General features: G+C 47.3%; 1 protein-coding gene across 2 annotated transcripts in view; it reads left to right on the plus strand.

Moving 5' to 3' along the window:
* The window catches only part of GLRA1 (glycine receptor alpha 1), an 82,020-nt gene that overhangs the window by 23,088 nt on the left and 39,684 nt on the right, over positions 1-19,248 (plus strand). For both annotated transcript variants that reach the window (XM_030306643.1, XM_030306652.1), the window contains exons 2-3: positions 10,332-10,459; positions 16,278-16,345. In XM_030306643.1, the coding sequence (XP_030162503.1) occupies positions 10,332-10,459; positions 16,278-16,345 (196 nt within the window). The remainder of the gene's footprint in view (positions 1-10,331; positions 10,460-16,277; positions 16,346-19,248) is intronic.

Here is a 19,248-nt window from a genome sequence, read left to right on the forward strand (position 1 = left end):
ACCTCAAAATGCCTGGTGAATGAAGAAGGCTGACTGACCTGAGAAGGGAAAGAACTTATTTTCACAGCTTCTGTAGAAGCACTGGGACCTTTGGCCATTCACACAACACCTGAAGTTGGTAAAGGCAGATTGTATTTTTTTTATGTGTATTTATTTTTGAGAGAGAGACAAAGCATGAGCGGGGGACCGACAGAGAGAGAGGGAGACAACAGAAACCGAAGCAGGCTCCAGGCTCCCAGCTGTCAGCACAGACCCCGACGTGGGGCTCCAACTCACAAACTGTGAGATCATGACCTGAGCCGAAGTCAAACGCTCAGCCGACTAAGCCACCCAGGCGCCTCAGTTCATTCATTTTTAAAATACAATCTGCCTTGGGGTGTCTGGGTGACTCAGTCAGTTGAGCAGCTGACTTTGACTGAGGTTATGATCTCCCAGCTGGTGGGTTCGAGCCCCACATCAGGCTCTGTGCTGACAGCTCGGAGCCTGGAGCCTGCTTCAGATTCTCTCTCTCTCTCTCTCTCTCTCTCTCTCTCTCTCTCTCTCTCAAAAACAAATAAACATTAAAAAAATTTTAAGTAAAAGAAGTTTAAAAAGGAGTGAACTGAAATGAAAAACATAAATAAAACGAAAACGTTAATGCCAGAAACATTCTGAGAGAGAGAGAGAGAATTTAATGGTCAGGAAGGGTTTGCCCGTCCCCTTCCTGTCTTTTGGGAATGGCCACATAGTCAAGAAGCCCCCAAGCACATCTGGAGATGCCAGTCATGTTATGGCTCTGCCACCCAAGACCCAGAGCAGGTCTCTTCCTCTTTCAGTGGAGCCTCAATGTCATCACCTGCACACAGAGATGCTGTGGCAGGAATGGTGCAGGGAGCCAACTCAGTGATGGATTTGGAAGTGCCACGTAAACAGAAAGCATTATTTGTGTGACAGCGATCATCACGCTGTTCTCAACCCACACTTTTCCAATTCCCAGAGTTCCAGGAATTCCCACTGGTAGTTCCGAGTCATGCAAACATTTCATCACGAAATCACGAACCAGAGCAGGTCCTCAGAGGGACTTTGCAATCGCTATCACTTAGAAGAGTCAACAGAGTATAACGGTTAATACCACGGGCCTTACAGGCCAGTTGACTGGTGGCCTTGTCCCTCATAAGCCATCCAACCTTGCCTAAGTTTCTGAAATCCAAGCTTCCTCATCTGTAATGACGTCATCTTCATAGGACTGTTGGGAAGTTAAATATAGCAACACACGTAAAGTACCCGGCACATAATAAGCATGGAGTGAATGGGAGCTCTTACATGTCTTTGCCCTGAGCTCCATTCTCTGCAAAGACAGACTTTTCCAGTGAGATTCATCTGATTAAAAAGAAAGCTGCCTCGAAGGTAATGAGAGCTATTTGCTCTCCTGTCCAGCTCGTGGGATGCATGCTGATTACGCAGGGCCTGCTAAGAGCTTTGACTCTGGCACAGCAACCCCCATAGGCCTGTTCTCCAGCATCCACGTCTCTGAGGAATCCCCCTGGATTCCTCACACTGCAACTCAACTCGGGGGGACAGGTTGGGGCAGGGGGATTGGGGGTGCTACTTGATGCGCACAGGCTTAAGTCAAGTATTCTTTCACCGTGGAACCAGACAGCAGAATGGCACTGATGGTCAGAGGCTAGGAAAATTTCCCCAAGTGAGACATATAGGAACAGTCAGGGCAAAGTGAGATGGTAGCTGTAGAATTGTGATCAGGGACCTAAGTGGGCAGAAATGTGAGGTTTATGCATGAATGTAGGTTTGACCTAGGCCCCTGGCCCGAGTCAACCCCGTGGGAGGGATGCTCCCAAAAGAAAAAGAGTGGCTTCTTCCCCTATTTTCCTGCCTTGGATTTTCCCAGAAGACATCAGTATTTTCCCTAGGGACTGACTAAAGGTTTTGGGGCCAGAATTTGGGACTTTTTTACACCACTCAAGTCACATCACGGAGGCCCAGTACCTGCACAGCTAAATTCTGCTCCCCCTGGAAAGCCAGCTGCTGGTCCCCCCATTTAACAAATATCTACTGGGCCCTGACCACATGCCAGGCTCTGTGCTCATGGAAATCATACTTATTAAGAGCCTGGATAGAAACGCGGGGGAAAAAAAAAACATTCCTTCAAGGTCTTGCCTACATAACACCTTGATTGCCCCTATCCCGAGGACGAGGAAGGCCAGAGAGCGGAAGGTTGAGCTTGACCCGGAAAGCACCAAGGGCTGCTGTGATTCCAGCCTTAAAACAGACACAGGGAGTCAGGAGAAGAGAGGCAAGAGGAAGGAAAACACTGACGTAAGTTAGGCAAATGCAGCAAGGTGCGCTGCAGCTGGATCACCACGCAGTTTAGCCTTAATTGTCTCTTCTGTAAAATGGGACAGACATCTTACCTCTCAGGCTGTTGGCAGGATAAAATGAGATAAAACATGCAGTACCGTTTCTTGCCACCAGACAAGAAAAATAAAAACAAAGCTTTTTAGAAATCAAATGAGAGGCTGTCAGAAGTCTAGACTCCCTCTCCAGGTAAATGTATTCAATTACCTACAGGAAACCCTACCCGAGATGGACCGGGTTTGATGTTCTCTGATGCTGTACTGTAGCGGGACCAGGAAAGACTAGGGTGAGGCAAGTGAGACTCCCGAGACACAAAAGTTAAAAAGGTGCTCTGTCTCGGGCCCCTACACGGGCACGGTTGGCAAAGCCCTGACAGTGAGTGCCTCCTTCAGTCTCGCTAGGTGCCTCCTTCCCTGACCCTGCTGCTGCCTGCATTATGGAGATACACAAAATAGAGCAGAAGAGTTAGTGGACGGAAGGTTATGCAGAGGAACAGACCAGAAGCAAGGATAAGGAGTATGAAAGATCCCTAGAGATTCCGACTTCCCTAGGGGCAGGGGAAGAGCCAGATGGAATCTCAATGTTCCTTCCAGCTCCAAGGATCCAAGATTTTATCTTACTGCACAAGAGAATCATATTCAAATACATGTGCTTTCTCACCCAGATAAGGGGTTTCGTTTTTGGTTTTTTTCCTAGGAAGCAGGTATAGCTGTGAGAGGTAGGACAGGAAGGGGGAAGGATGTCTTGTGCATCAGACTCTGGGGAGAACTGGGCTCAGAGCATGCCAACTCTGACATTCTGTTCCCAGGGGTGCTTAGCAGATCATGAAGTGAGAGTAATAAAATGTCAGGCACTCTCTGGCCAGCCTAAGCCCCTTACTGCAATCAAATAAAATTGGAATTGCACAGCTGGCCATGAGAAGCCAGATGTTGGCCTAAGGATGCAAGCCAGGAAAGCTGAGGGTGACCGACAGGACCCACGCTGTGCAATGACCCCCAAGTTCCCGGATGTCAGAGGCAGGGACACGAAACTGGACCAGTCCATAAGGACAGAAAGTGCCAGCCCCATTTCTTCCCAGGAGCCTAGGACACAGAGCCAACCGCACCACCTCTCCCCATTCCTATCCCGAGGAGGGCCCACCGGTGGAAGAAGGCTTCCCTCCACAGGCGCAACATGGGCAATGGCAAATGTTGGAGCTTTCTAAAGGTGCAGAGGCTAAAATTCATAAAACCCAGAAAAATTCTCTGATTCATGTCCCCACCTCCCCCGAAATACTGCCTTCCTTCTCCGAACCACCACAGCAGTCCGATTATGCCACCTACGCTGGGTGGCCACCTTCGATAATTGTTTATGTGCTTAATCTATTCCATCTGCTCAACAATGAACAACAAAAGGGCAAAGGCCAGTCATCAACAAATGATTATTGATTGCTACCACATGCCAAGCACTGAATGAGACAGACACAAACTCTGCCCACGTGGAGTGCTTTTTCTGTAGGCAGTGACATGTTCACCTGCACCCCTCCATAGTACCTTACACATATGGTGGGTGCTCAATTAATCAGAAGGGTCGGAGGATTTCAGAGCAAGCGGGCCTGCGAAACTAAGACAACCTAGCACTCCACAGTCTAGTCCCTTGGCAGACAGATGACCCATCCTGTACCTTCCCTGCTGGGTCAAGCCCCAGAGCTGTTCTCTGAGCAGCCACCACCAGTTGGATGGAGTGGGTACTCAACATACAACTGTTCGCTGTGCCTCATCTAATGCGAAACTGCCATTTCACAGATGAAGAAACTGAGGGCCATGTAAGACAAAGAATTAGCCCAAGACCACGTGGTTAGAGACGGAACTACGACTATACCCATGCTCCCCAGCTCTCGCCTTACTGTTTTCCTCTGTTCCACAGTGACCTTCAAAACCCTGTAGTAAGTAAATGCCCTTGGAAATACAGAGCAGACTTTCCAACAACTTTTGACTAGTTGACCAGGTGCTTTCTGCACAGAATAAACAGCAGCTCATTGGATCACCTCCCTGCCAAAGAAAAGGAGATAGAATTCTGACCCAAGTCAGAGGACAAGTTGCCTGGAAGCCAAGTCGGACACCCCTCATTCAGAGATGTTTTTGGAGGGCCTGTTTCCCAAGCTTGGCCAGGCTGCAGTTCAGTATAACCAGCTGAGAAATCAGGATGGATTATTTCTACTATAAAGGGATTAAGGGATGGTAATCTTCCCTAAACTTTTAAACCCACCTGTAAGCACACAGACGAGGGTGTCCAATCCCTACTATTCCCAACCTCCTCACCTCTTATCATTGTTCTCTCTCTCTCTCTCTCTCCCTCCCTCTCCCTCCTTCCCTCTCTTTCTCTCTCCCTCCCCCTCATTTCCTCCCTCACACACACTAAATGTCTTTCAGTTCTCCAAGTCCTCTCTCACCTCTAGACTGGATACATGCTGTTCCTTCTACTCAAAACACTCTTCCTCTCATATTTCTTCTAGGCCAACTCTACACCCAGCCTTCAAGTTCTACTGTAAAAACCGCTTTCCCCACAAAGCCTCTCGGAAAGCCCTCGCCTTGCATTAAGTGAGGTTGCATGCCTGTCCCCTGTGTTCACTGAACCCCTCGCTCCTAGCGCTGGCCGAACTTCAGACACCTTTACTTGCACGTTCTCCTCTCCCCATTTCACTCCCCTCCCCTCCCAGGCTGCACCTGCAACTTCTCCTCCAGCCCTGAGCACCTCTCCCTTGGCTGTCCTCTGCCCCTCGTCTTGTCCTTCCTCCCCTTATCCCACCCGTGACTTCCCGACCGACTCCTCTGTGCGTGTTGAACCAAGGAGACGGAATCTGTCGAGGGGGCTCCCTCTGCTAACCCAGAATGGTTCTTGGTGCTGTGGTGCCTCACAGGGTGAAATTGAAGTTGTTTCTCCCCAGTATGGCTGCCAACCCCAGCTCATTTGAAATTCAGATTGACAGCTCCCTATGGATTCCCTATGTCCAATTGATGTTGCAACAGGAGGAAGAGAACCTGAACATTGATCTGGCCTTTCTTCCAACAAATCCCTGAAAAATGAATCGTTCCACTGGAGAAAAATCTCGAGACTGGATTGGGAAGAACAAAGACACAAACACACTCACGCTCCCCCAAAAGATTCCAGACAAATGCAGATCCCAAGACCAGATGTGTATAAAAGGGGGGGGGAGGGAATATGACAGGCTAATAAAATGATGCACTAGGGCCAGAAGGACTCTTAGAGATTATTCTAACCCCCTTATTTTATAGTTTGGGAAACTGAAAGCCTCAAAGGGAAGTGACACCCTGAAGGTCACAGAGCCCCCACTTCACCAGGTCACTCTGCCTCCATTCCCCCTGACTCCCAGCTTGGACGCCTACTCCTGGATCTTTCCATGGTCCATTTCATTAGGAGTCAAAACTGAGGTCCTTTAAGTACCACAGTCTCCCAGTATGACGAATCCCCTGGCTAAAAGGTGATAGTTTAACGCTCTTTCCAGTCGGTGTGGCTTTTGCCATAAAGCCTTCTCAGAGAGGGGCAGAACACTTGGTCCCAGAAGACCTCACTGTCTTTCTGAAATTACTATTAATCAAATCTGTCTAAACTGAGTCTGATTCACTGCATTACATTGCAGTAAATCCCTGGAACAATTTGCATCATTTCCAAATACTCTTATAGGGTCAGCAAATCCTAACAATCAAATGTTTCATTTCTCGGATTCATTCCCAGCTTCTCTGTTCAGTAGCTCACAGTCTATAAGCAAAGGTTCAAGTTCACCAGGGGTAGTGGTTCTAAAGGTGCACCAAGGGCTTCTTGATGTGTGGATTTACTATAGGGGGCCCTTGAACTAATTCTGTGCAAAATGTGCTTTCTAAATATAGACCGAAATGTCCATTGATTATCAAGTGGAGGGCCATGGCTATTTTGACATTCAAATGGAGACTTTGTATTTGAAAAAGAATTAAGGATATTTGGGTCTAGGGCAGTAAGTAAAGGGGGCGGTGCTTGAGGGTGGTTCACACATAATACGGGTGAATTATTGTTGAGAAATTTTTCTTTCAGTTCTTCTCATTATCTCGAGAAGAAAGTCTCAATCAGGTGTTAACACGTCTCCAACCTTTTCCCAACATTCACTGGTCCTCCCTGAGGCTTGGGGCAAGCTCGGGCTCTGAATGTTCGTAAGCCACAGCATGCAGCTAGAATTTTAGACTTCTCTTTTGGTTTTGTCTTCACTGTTCTCACCGTGGTGGTTGCGTCTATTATGGCAAACAATACTGCTTTTTCATCTGTAAGCCGTGACTATATAAAGTTCTGTTTTTAAAAAGAGTAAGTTTGAAAGAAGCGAGGCAATTTAAGGAAACATTGTAACTGACTAGCAGAGGTAGTATAGAAACAAGGCAAAAAAAAAAAAAACAAAAAAACCATATTTTTGATACCCAAAAGAACCCACTGGTACATGATACATGGTCAAGCTGGGACTCACAAATCTCAAAATTTCAAAGAATTCCGCTGCGACTCACTTGACAAAACAGATGGTATGGTGGTAATCCACGACTGTTTCTCCTCCGTTTTTCAGTGTGGCAACCTCGGTTGTGGGTATCAGAATGGCTGGAAGTCAGACTCGTGTTTTGAAGTTTCTGCATGTCACAGAATGTAACAAGCTTCAAAAACAAATAGGAGTAATGGCAGCCATCACCCGTGGCACTCCTCCCAATTTATAAGCCTTTCCCATACACTGTAGACTTCAGATGAAGCGACCCTTAAAAAAAATCTGAGTTCTAAACCCTTCTCTCATTAAAGTGCTGTGTGACCCGGGGCCAGTTACTTAACCTCTCGGAGTCTCCACGCCCTCAAGTTCAGGTCCGCATGCCAGGGCTCTTAGTGAGTCACTTGCCAGGTAGCCAGACTGAAATGCTGTACGGCAGACGTGGGAGCTAGGAGAACCAGAAGACTCTTCAGCTTGGGGAGGATTCGGGTATTAAATGGCACATTTTGCTACCAGCAAATGGTAGGGGATAATTTGGGGCGAATTCATTCTCTCACTCTACGGCATAATAGGATTCAGGATTATGAAAGAGGCCTAAGGGCCAAGAGGGGGCTGGTGCTCTAGTAGCTGCTGGGAGGGAGTACTGTGTTCCCAAATCTTATTATCTGAGAGGAGGGGCAGGAGAGAGAACAGGAGCTTATGAAAGCTTCATAACCACCACTCCTAGAGAGGTTCTAGAAGTGAATTATAGCAGCAGAAAAGTCATAAATCACCAGTTGCGCGCCTGTGGTCCCCTTTGCTCACACCACAGCCACAGAGCATCCAGGAGTCTGGTGTTGAACGGAGAAAAGGCTGGGACTGTGGTACTGACCGAGGGCCACGGAAGGCATCTGGCAGGACTTCCCAGCCACGCGGGGCCTGTGGTGCGGCTGAAAGCGGCACTGAGACCAGAAGAAGCTCCCAGACTGACTCTGAACTGCTTCAAACACACACACACACACACACACACACACACACACACACACACACACACACATAGAGCAAGGCAAGAGCAAGCCAATATATTGAGTGCCCACTATGTTCCAAGAACTGTCCTAGGTGTTTTTGAGCTGTGCCTTCTCAGTTACTCCTTGTGTAAAACTAACGTGACCTGAGGCAACTGACTGAGGTTCTGAGAGGTTCAGTAACTTCCTCAAGGCCACACAGCTTATAAATGAGACAGAATAAATTCCAGTCGTCCGTTCTTTCCTCTTTTCTTGCACTATTCTGTACTATCTCTCACATTTCAGAAACACATACATGCACTACACATGCCACATCTATACATCCACTAAAGCATTCGACACATTCACACCCCATACCCCACATCCACACAGACGAACTCCATGCTTAACACACTGTCACATGAACATCAGTGTTCATCTGGTTGCACACACATATCCATGTAACACAATCCACTGTGCATACACAGACACCTCCATCACACCCAAACCCCCGCACACGTCCATGCACATCTCCCCACTTGTACACATCACATCCAGAAACCTGCCCACATCACAACAACTCACAAACATCCATGCACACAAAACCAGTAAAATGCATTTGTCCCTCACCCTGTCAATCAAAACTAGTTCTTCAGTATATGGATGAGGGGATCTACTAAATAGGAGTGTCTAAATAATCCAGAAATACCCTCTGAACCTGCAAAGGAATACCAGATTGTTTTCAGTATTCTTCATCGCTGGAGATAATAGTCTAATGATTTTAAAGTTGTTAATCCATATATGAATATTTATGAATACCCTATTAGCCAGAATATTTGATTAATTAAAGTAGCATATTATTCATTCATTCATTCACTGTACAATTCCTAGGTACCAATTATGCTTGAGACACCATGGTAGACACAGTAGGGGATTAAAAGAACAAATAAACGATAAATGAAAACACCATGATTCCCTGTCTTCAAAGACAAACACAAGTAACTATATTACAAGGTAACATGGTCCGGAACCTGATAAGGGAGGGGATGTGAGAGAAAAGGGCACAAGGAGATATGATGGCTCTGAAGATTCTGGACCTGGAGAATGGGGACCTGAAGCTTCTGGACCTGTGCCGTCCGGGGAGCAGTGGTCTGGAGGAGCAAGTTCAGAGAGGAAGCCGTGGCATTGAGGTTGGGAGATGAATTTGCTGCACAGGCAGGACAGCTAGGTAGACGAGCCCTGCGGGTGTTTGCAAATGAGGAAAGGGGGCTTCCGGGAGCAGCCAGGTGGAGACACAGATGTGAGAATCATCCATTAGAGGTGATCACTTAAACCGTTACAACTGTGATATCAGAAACAAGCCAAGGCGAAGAACGAGAGAGGTTGAGTGCAGATCCTTGGGGAACGCAATGTCGTACTTGGCTGGGTGACAGAAGCTCCCATCTTACACGACACACACACACACACACACACACACACACACACACACGTGCGTGCGCACGCTCATCTATGCGTTCACCTCCTCAACGTACCTGCTCCCCAGCACTACACGATAGGGCTGCGTTTGCTCCCAGCTCTCTCCTGGTGTAATTTCAAGACTAGGAAAGCTCAGTTGCCCAAAGCAACCCAAGTGATGGTTCTTTAACCCTTCAGCTTCCAATCTTGACTTTTCTAGAAATCTGTACACCTTTGAGCGTGTGGCAGGGGGACAGCAGCCACTGTTGTCAGACGTCAGTAGTTCATGCTATGGCTTGAATGAGAACCTGAAACCACTTTGTCGCATAGGAATGGGGGTGGGGTGGGGACAGAAACACTGTGCAGCATCCCACAGTCTGATCTTAAATCCCCCAGTCTTGAGACACCAAGGCAGACTGACTTACTCTGAGACCTACGTCCATCTCTTCCAGTAACTGTGCCTCAATTCTCCCAACCGAGCATTTTCTAAGGTGTATGTTTCATGAGATGGTAGTCCCATACGGATAGGCTTCTAAGCTTGAGAAGACTCCAGGTACAGATGCCTGATTATATTTCTGTTCCCAAATGCATTTGACTTGGGCAACATTATTTTTTAATTAGTGACTCTGACTCTGAAGAGAGACGCTGGGGAAAGGCTGGACTATTAGGTCTCTGAGATTCTGTCTGGTGGTGCTATTCCCCAGGAACACCTAGAAGAATGCAGGGGCCTAAAATACAGAGCTGGACCTGGTGGGAAGTTAACCCTTCAGTCTCCTCCCCAGGGAGGCCCGGCAGCCATGACTGCTCAAAACCTCAGCCTGAAGACAAGGCAGCTTCTCAGCAGCAATCAGACACCCAGCTGTCTGCCAGGATCCCACATTGGTAGATATCTGGCCGAGTAAACCACAGAAGCTGATCTTTCCTCTTTAAGGACCCACACTGCCTATTTCCCAGGCTGAGAACACTCTGGTGGTTCTCGGGTCTGGGCAAGGCAGGGATAGGATCACAGGGCCATCATTAACCCGCTGCTTTTCTCTCTCCCTTCTTAGCCTTGCTGCTTCGAAGGAGGCTGACGCTGCCCGCTCCGCACCCAAGCCTATGTCACCCTCGGATTTCCTGGATAAGCTCATGGGGAGAACCTCTGGATACGATGCCAGGATCAGGCCCAACTTCAAAGGTAGAGAAAACTTTCCGTCCAGATCCTCAGGGGTCTGCTTTCCTAGATTACAGAAGCAAGCAGCATGGTATTATAAGCAGATGGTAAACACATGGTATGAATCCCACGACTCCTTCCTCTCCCAGAGGCAGACATCGTTAGTCAGTTCTGTCTTCTCCCCACCAGGACTGAACAAAGCTGCAGAGAATCCAGCTCGACAGTACCCTGGTTTCCAGGAGTCAGTATGTGCGTGAAAACCTGTTTGCTCCCTCTGGTTAAGATGGACAATGGACAAACGCGGAGAAATGGGTTCACGTTTTGTTTCAGGCACAGACTTACACTCTGAACTTGGATAAGCCTCTTCCTGTCCCTGGGCCTCAGTTTCCTCATCTCTGCGGTGATAGAGTTGGCTGGAACTGTGGTTTTTATAAACTACGTTCCACGGAGCCCTCAGGCTTTTCCCACCATGTGCCCCAAAAAGGAGCAGAGGGCATAGCGAGCAAGCCCACCCTTGCTTCCCCCCGCAGGCAGCTCTGGTTGTATTTGTTTCAGAGAAGAAACTTCCAGCTAAAATGCATCTGCTAAAAGTTCCCAGGGATTGCTATATAATTTTGAGACGTTCTAGTCTAACTCAGAGTCATGATTTCAAATGCCCACAGGGACTGGGCAGGTTACTTAAATGAGTGAGGTGAGCCAAGAGTAAGGCCAAAGGGAGTTGTAGCGATTCTGGAGAAATAGAGGTGCAGGCCTCTCTGAAGCGGGTGGCCTCTCCCCAGCCCCAGCCCCAGCCCATAATTACCTGCAGGAATGAGGGAGGGCCCCATGTCGCCAGATCATCCAGTAGTCTAAGAAGAGCCAGAAATCAAGATTTATGCAAAATGTCCTGATTCCTAAAACATGTGAATTCAAACAAAACATGTTTGCAAGCCAGATACGCTGGGGGATGGGGGTGCAATTTACAAATCCTCACCAAACTGATCTGGAAAGCTTCTTTTAACTCTCAGAGTCCTCTGAGATCTTAATGTCTGTTACAAGAGGAAACCAGCTCCCTTTGTCCATGGATGCCCTGGGAAGTTGTGGCCATCTCAAACTACTGAACAGAGTTCCGCAGGTGTGGTCCTTAAGGGGCTCCCTGTGCACGCCCGCCTTCCTCCCGGTACCCCTGCTGAAATCTTATTTCGAGGACCAACTGCCAGCCTCCTAATCAATTCTTGATTCCAAATGCCCTTCCGCACTGTTCCTTTTGGCTCAAGTGCAAGACCAAACAAGGGATGTGACAGCTGATAACAGCTTCCTAATATTTGCTCACTTCACTCGCCATTCTCCAAGTACCCTTCTCACAGTGCTCTGCAAGTGGGGTCGGTTATTTGGGGCCCACCTCCCACTCCTGTTTACCGTGAGGCTCCCCTGGCACATTCTCTGAGGCCATACCTTCCAGCATCATTTAGCATGACCTTGCCTCCCTCAGGGACAGGTAAGTCAGGACCAAGGTCATGGCCACAGGGTCTGGGCCCAAGCCCTTCACCAGGGTCACAATTTCAAACGCCCAGGGGGGGTCAGGTATGGCACATGAGTAAAGCAGGATGGGGAGAAGGAAAGAAAACCAGTAAGCACAAGTTCACCTAAGAGCAGCCATTTCTCAGGTCCTAATAGTAGCTGCCAGGTAGGAAGGCAGGCCCTGGGCAGCGGGCCTTCCAAGAGAAGACTTGAGGCTGGAGTTTGCTGTCAAATCGTCCAAGTTGGCAGCTAAATCACATCTTTTAGGAACACCATTGGCCAAACCGAATACATTACAGACCTGACCACCAGGTTGCCTCCGTCGCCGCTGGTGGTGTTCGGGAATTCCAGCCCAGCATGCCCCCTGGTGGGCTCTCTTGGAACTCCATCCTGAGTGCCCTGGGCTAGCTCTCCTAAGGAGGAAAGCGTGTGTTGGACGTGTATGCATCCAGAGTACAGGTGTTAGCTTTCCTCTATGCATAGCACTGTACGTGGCACGTAGATGGCCCTCGATAAACCTTTCAAAAATGAATGGATGAAACAAAATATCTGCTAAGGCTTAGAGCATCCCAAGGGATGCTGTCAAGACTTCAACTCAGCTACGTTTACTCAATTCTTTGTCTAATGCTAGCAATTTATTTGTGTATTCACTCATTTATTTACTTATTTGCCTATCAATGGACATTTTTTTTAATTTTTTTTTAATTTTTTTTAGCGTTTATTTATTTTTGAGACAGAGAGAGACAGAGCATGAACGGGGGAGGGTCAGAGAGAGGGAGACACAGAACCTGAAACAGGCTCCAGGCTCTGAACTGTCAGCACAGAGCCCGACACCAGGCTCAAACTCACGGGCCACGAGATCATGACCTGAGCCGAAGTCGGCCACTTAACCGACTGAGCCACCCAGGCGCCCCTATCGATGGACATTTTTAAGGAGTAAAATTTCACCCAGACTATAAAACTATTGAATCAGCTGAGAACAAACTGAGGGGTGATGGGGCGGGGAGGGGAAAGTGGGTGATGGGCATTGAGGAGGGCACCTGTTGGGAAGAGCACTGGGTGTTGCATGGAAACCAATTTGACAATAGATTATATTAAAAAAAAAAATTATTGAATCAAGCAGGGCCCTTCTCCTCCCCAGTCTGAGAACCTTACTTTGAATATCTGGGCCCCAAATCTACAGGACTAGAAAATGTCTTAGACTTTTTCCAAACCTGCAGTGTCTCTCCCCCGCTTCAGTCTCCTCCAAGTTGGGGGAGGAGAGAGAACACCCCTCTCCCCACCTCCCCTTCCCAAGAACTAGGAGGCAAGGTTTCTCTGCTCTCCCTTGTGGTGAGAGCTGAAACATTGGCATGAAGTGTCCCTTGCCCCCGAGCCCCATGGTCCCTTCACACTCCCACTCAGGCACAAAGAAGATTCCCCACAGCCCCATACAAACCGCAGAGCTCCTGAAAAGGCCATGTAGATAAGGCCCCTGTGACCCTAACACAAGAGGAAGAGGCCTGCATTGTTTGAAAACTGCACAGAGTGATTAATCATTCAGCAGTTTCCTTCAAGCACCAGAAATTTTGCCTGCTCCTGAATCTCCTGAAGGCAGGGGTGGCTGGGAACAGCAGGCTGAGTCTGCAGAACACCGTGGCAATGCAAAGCGTTATATGGAAGTACAGAGCACTAATATCGGAGTCCAGTCCTCCCACTACCGACCGATAGCGTGACCCAGAGAAAATCACTTGACATGTCTGGGCCTCTGTTCCTGCATCTGTAAAATGATCCAGTAGGACCTAGGCCCTTCCAGCTCTGATGTTCTGTATCTTCTCTAAGACTCTGTGTAGGATAATGGCTCCCAGGATCAGGGGCACAGCCTAATACAAACACATACACAAAAGCAAAATTAAACTTTAATATTTAATGAAATATATATATTATCCTGCTGCCAAAGGCAGCCAGATTGTAATTTTCTCAAGGATAATTTAATTTCAGATTTATATCAATGAACCGCACCTCCCCCATGGGGTCCCTTTGGCTGGTACCCTCTCACACACATAAATCAGGAACTAATTTGTATGGGAGTCACAGCACCACACACTTGCAGGGCCTGGGTGGGGGCTCTGGGTGTGTCATTTCAAGGCATGGGCAGTAACTTTTGGGGGCATCTTAATGGTATGAGACTGAATGAAAAGAAAAGCCCGGTCTGAGTCTAAATGAGGACCAAAAAAAAAAAAAAAATTAATGGGTCTTCGTTGAAGTGGTAGTGACAAGGAGGCAGGCTTCCTCTCAGCATAAGGGAAATTTTTTAGCAGACAGAAGTACCCAACTATGGAAAGGGCTGCTCAAGACAAAATGAGTTCCCCAGTACTGGAAGTGTTCAAGTGCTCAGCCTTGAATGGGTAGCTGGTGCCACCATAGCAATGGTTCCTAACCTTGGCTGTACATGGGAATCACCCAAGTTAGCTTGTTAAACAAGAGTGTCTGGGCTAATCTCCAGGGATTTGGGTTCACTGGGTCTGGGGTCGGGCTGAGGAATCTGCAGTTTAACCAGTTCCCCAGGTGATTCTACTGCAGACAGCAGGCTGGGAAGGAATTGATTAGGTGACCTTTAAGAAACCTTCCGGGCCTGAAATCCTGTAACCTTGTAATTCAAATGGAGAGCTTCCTTAAAGGAATTCCAAACCAAAGGAGCTCAGAGTGTCTACCCAGGTCAAGAGCTACTGTCCCAGACTGAGGGGGAAATTGTTACCCAGAAACAGGAAAAGGCATGCCTAAATAAAGTAGCCAGTGCGTATTGGAGCTTTATCGAAAACCCAGGCAGACTGGCACTCCCTTGGAGGGAAAACCTGGATTCCCACCACAAGACTGAGTCCCTTCCTACACACCGAGATTTCTGAAAAGAAGGAAACTTTGGCTGAGTTTGGGCAAAATGTTTGGGCTACTTTTTAAAGAGGGACAGAAGGGAGGGGGTAACAGAGGACACAAGGATTGTCTGCTTCCTTCTTTCCACAATCAGAAAACTTGGATTTGACCCCTGGCTCCACCACTTGCTGGCTAAATAAACCCAAGGAAGTTTATTAAAACTCTCTGCTCCACAGCAGGGACGATAAATTTTTTCCGGCTCCCACAGGACCTCATGGGGATCAAAAAGAAAGCAGACCTGAAAAAAATTCACAGATTGCACATTGCAATCTTCACGTGAAGGATTATGAGTTCTCATCCAAGTATTACCATTTTCAAGGTCAGCTCAAGGTTTATCACCTTCCTGAAGTCTTTCCTAATGACTTGCTCCCCAGCACCTCTCTCATACCTAGACCCCTATTGCTTATGGCAATCTTAACCCGTAGTCTCACATTCCTCTCTGGTTATTTTATACTGGTCCCCTTGTCAGCTCATGTGGAAGCCCAGCGCTTAAAATCCTGGATTCTGCCACTCTGTAACCTTAAGCATGCCCCTTCCTTTCCTCAAACCTCTTTCCTCCAAGTATAGCGAGCCACCAGCTTTGGAATTAGATAAATCTGAACTCAAACCCTGGCTCCACCATTTACTAGCTGTGTGGTCATGAACAAATAACCTCTCTAAGCCTCTGTTTCCTCATCTGCAAAATGGAGGTAATAACCGTGTCTTCTTATGGAGTTGTCAAGAGGATGTAATGAGACAATATCAGTAACACTCTTAACACAGCAGCGAACCCTGTAATGCTCAGTAAATGGTAACTGCTACAACTAATACTATAAAATGAAGAGATTGGGCTTCAACTGGACAGAGGTCCCCTAACAATGAGATCCCAAAGAGCAAATATCTCGCCATTTGTGTCCTATCCTTTTCAGTAGAATTCAAAAGCTTGCCTAGCAAGTATTTAACAAAGGCTTATGGACTTCCCTGGAGGTTCCCTCCGGATTCCTCAGCTGGTAATTCCCATCAACGCCCTTTCAGGCAATCATTCTTGGTTCATAAGTTCAAGGCGAGGAACTTGCTGTTCCTGGCGATTCCCAAGATGGCCTCCAAATGTTGTAGCCGTAAATGCATTTCAGCCACAAATTAGAAGACAGCCGATGGGGTTTGGGGAAGGGATTTCAACCATATGGCAGGATGATGAATCATCCTGTGTTAATGAAAGTACATCTCAGCTCAGCCTCTGGTGTTCTGTACCTGGTGCTCACTTGGGGACCAGGGAATCTGGCATAGCAATGTAGCTGGGAGTCCCAGCTGCTCAGGGGTGGGGTGGAGGGCAAGCAAGGGTCTCCACCACCAAGAGGGATCCATCCCTGGAGTCAGTGTCCCAACAACGGGTCCTATCCTGTGGGTTTCTTCCTGACCATGGAGCTAAGCAGCAATCTCTCTTGATTGGCAGGTCCCCCGGTGAATGTGAGCTGCAACATTTTCATCAACAGCTTCGGCTCCATTGCTGAGACAACCATGGTGAGTGAGTCAGAATACAGGCTGCTATTTCCCGCTGGGGGGTGTATCTCTTCCAGAAATATGGCACCCTCTGCATTGCGCTTCCCCGAGGAGGCGGGGAATCTGGTGGGGTTTGGGGTTTCTTTGTTTTTTTGTTTTTTTTTTTCAGATCTCTAGTGTATATCAGACTTGGACATTTTTACTGTCCTATTCAATGTTTTGGGTGAAGACATGCATCTGAAAATGGTCAAAGAGCCGGCAAGGCTAGAACATGCCAAACACCCAGGATCACAGGAACATTATAGCAACAGGCTGAAGTTTTAGATGAAAAGAAAATACAAAGAGCTGCTTATAAGTTTACAGCTCAACTGTACAATAGCCGAAGACAGCTTATAGAAGCTGCAGTGGGTATACTGGGTTGATTCTACTCCTCTCTCTGTTTTTGTGTGTCTTTCAAAATTCACATGGTAACAAGTTTAGAATAAGTCAACTATAATGGGGGTGCCTGGGTGGTTCAGTGGTGTTAAGTGTCCAGCTCTTGATTTCTGCTAAGTTCATAATCTCACTGTTCATAGGTTCGAGCCCCACATCAGGCTCCACATTGACAGCTGCGGAGGGAATCCCGGTTTGGGATTCTCTCTCTCCCCCTCTCTCTCTGCCCCTCCTCCTTGTGCACACTCTAGCACATGTGCGCTCTCGCTCTCTCTCTCTCTCTCAAACTAAATAAATAAACAAAAATAAAATAAAACAAAATGAAATAAACCAGCTATACTGGAAAAAAAGACTAGAGGGGAAAATACAAAAATGTTAAGAGCAATTATCCCTGGATTGCAGATTTATGGATAATTTTCAATTTTCTTCTTTCAGTATTTCCCTACTTTCTGAATTTCTGCAAGGAGCAAACATTACATTTGTGATTATAAATAAATGCAGTGACGCTTTAAAAATTTTTTTCTCAATCCTTGGGGAAAAAAATCAATTGTACTTGTTTTGAAAGGAGTGATCTAACTCATGAGAAAAGAATTAAAGCAGCCTGAAGAGTCCTCTCTTTAGGAGCAGACTGAGAACAGCCAGCCAATCACCAAGTCCTATAGACAGATGTTACTGCCAGGAAATCCTCTCAGCCACCCATTTCTGGACATCCCCGTCCCCCTAGTCTCATTCAGGCTTCCATGGGGCTTGCTCACATTACTGCAAAAGAGTTTTAACTCCCATCCTGCCCCACGCCCATCCTTCTTTCTCACACACTGGCCCTTCTAAGACCACAGATTAGACCACACCACTGCCCTGCTTCCACACCTCCCCTGTGGCTCCCCCCCCCCCCCCCCCGGCTTCAGCATTAAGCCCCCTTCCCTTGCTGACTGCTATTCTCCTTTAAGTCTATACTTGAATCACCTGCAGAGGCAGACTTCACATTCTTAACCCAGGTGTACATGTGCAAGTTCACATGTGTGCTTGACCCAAGGCTACAGTGAGTTCTTCCCACCCATTCTCGTGACACGTTTGACAGTCCCCATACTAGCCCTTACAACTCACGCATACCACCATTAAGAGTCTGCTGATTCGTCCCTGTTCTCCCTGTAACGCAAGTTATTCTGGGCTGGAAGCTTGTCTCGTTTCCTGTGGTAACCTCAGCAGCTGGCACAGTGATTTAATAACGGGTACTCAATAACTTTTCAAAATAAATAAACCAACTCAAATATATTGTCGGTTGATTGACACGGTGATTCAGTCCTAAACATTTAGAGAGATTAGATCTAATCTTTCAGTCCCAGACTGGCAAAAATCACTGAGCTCTATAGATCATGGGGCAAATGGTCCAAAACCTGTCCTTTTGTAAAGAGGCCTGTCTTCATAGGATCACGGAGACCCTGCCCACATCCAAAGGATGAATGATCAAACTCCTTAAAATTAATAGGCGTCTTACCTCCAAATGGAGATGATCCCACCTGTTGACTAGGAACAAATCCAGCTGCTTTTCACTGGGTATCCAGGTCAAAAAGCCAGGTTTTCCCACACTTTGAATGGGTGTCTTAAGAGCGCCTAAGGAGCCCCCCTGCTTTTCTTCTTGTCCCTCCCAAATCAGAAGCTCATTGACACTTGCATTATTCAGTCTTTGTGTGGTGAGTATTGACACTTCTGCTCTTCTTCTGGAATAGTAAATAGTTATCAGATCAAGTCAGGGGCCACCTAGCTATGTAAAGAACTTGGTTATTTGAGGACAGGTATACATATCTGCTCTCTACCCCCACCCCAACTTGTTTCTATATGATGGCCACAGATCTTGACACAGATTCCTAATGGAAGAGCAGTCTGCCTTTATTTTGTGTGGTGGTTAAAAGCCACACTCTGGTGCCACATAGACCCAGGCTCACTCACTATATGTGAGGAGCTTATTTGTTTCATGTCTTTAAGCTTCAGTTTCCCCATCTGTAAAATCCCAGTGGCGACTAACATACTGACTTCCTTGAGACATCATGGGTGGAAATTATGTGCAAAAGAGTGTTAAGCACAGTAAAGCGTTTTTGTAAGTGGTTTTCATGTTTCCCATGATAATGCTGATGGTGATGGTGATGATAATGGAGACCCCAAAGCTATCACTGATTAGCTATACGATCTTGAGCCTCAGTTTCCCCCTCCCCCATGTCTCCTGTCCACCTTTCCAGACTTCACTCCTGCTGCAATTTGCTCTCTACAGAGACAGTGTAACAATTAGGACACAGCCCTCCATGACCAGACCAAACCTGAGGTTCAGCTCTGTGACCTCGGGCAGAGTAGCCTGAGTCAGCCTTCCCATCTGTAGAGTGGGATACCATCCGCCTTGCGATGTGTTATGAGGACTAAGAGACAAAGCATAGAAAATGCTAAGCACAGTGCTTGACACAAAGTACACACAATGAATGTCTGCCATTACTCTTAAACAC

Source organism: Lynx canadensis, chromosome A1 (assembly GCF_007474595.2).
Source record: "Lynx canadensis isolate LIC74 chromosome A1, mLynCan4.pri.v2, whole genome shotgun sequence".
NCBI classification, from domain to species: Eukaryota; Metazoa; Chordata; class Mammalia; order Carnivora; family Felidae; genus Lynx; species Lynx canadensis.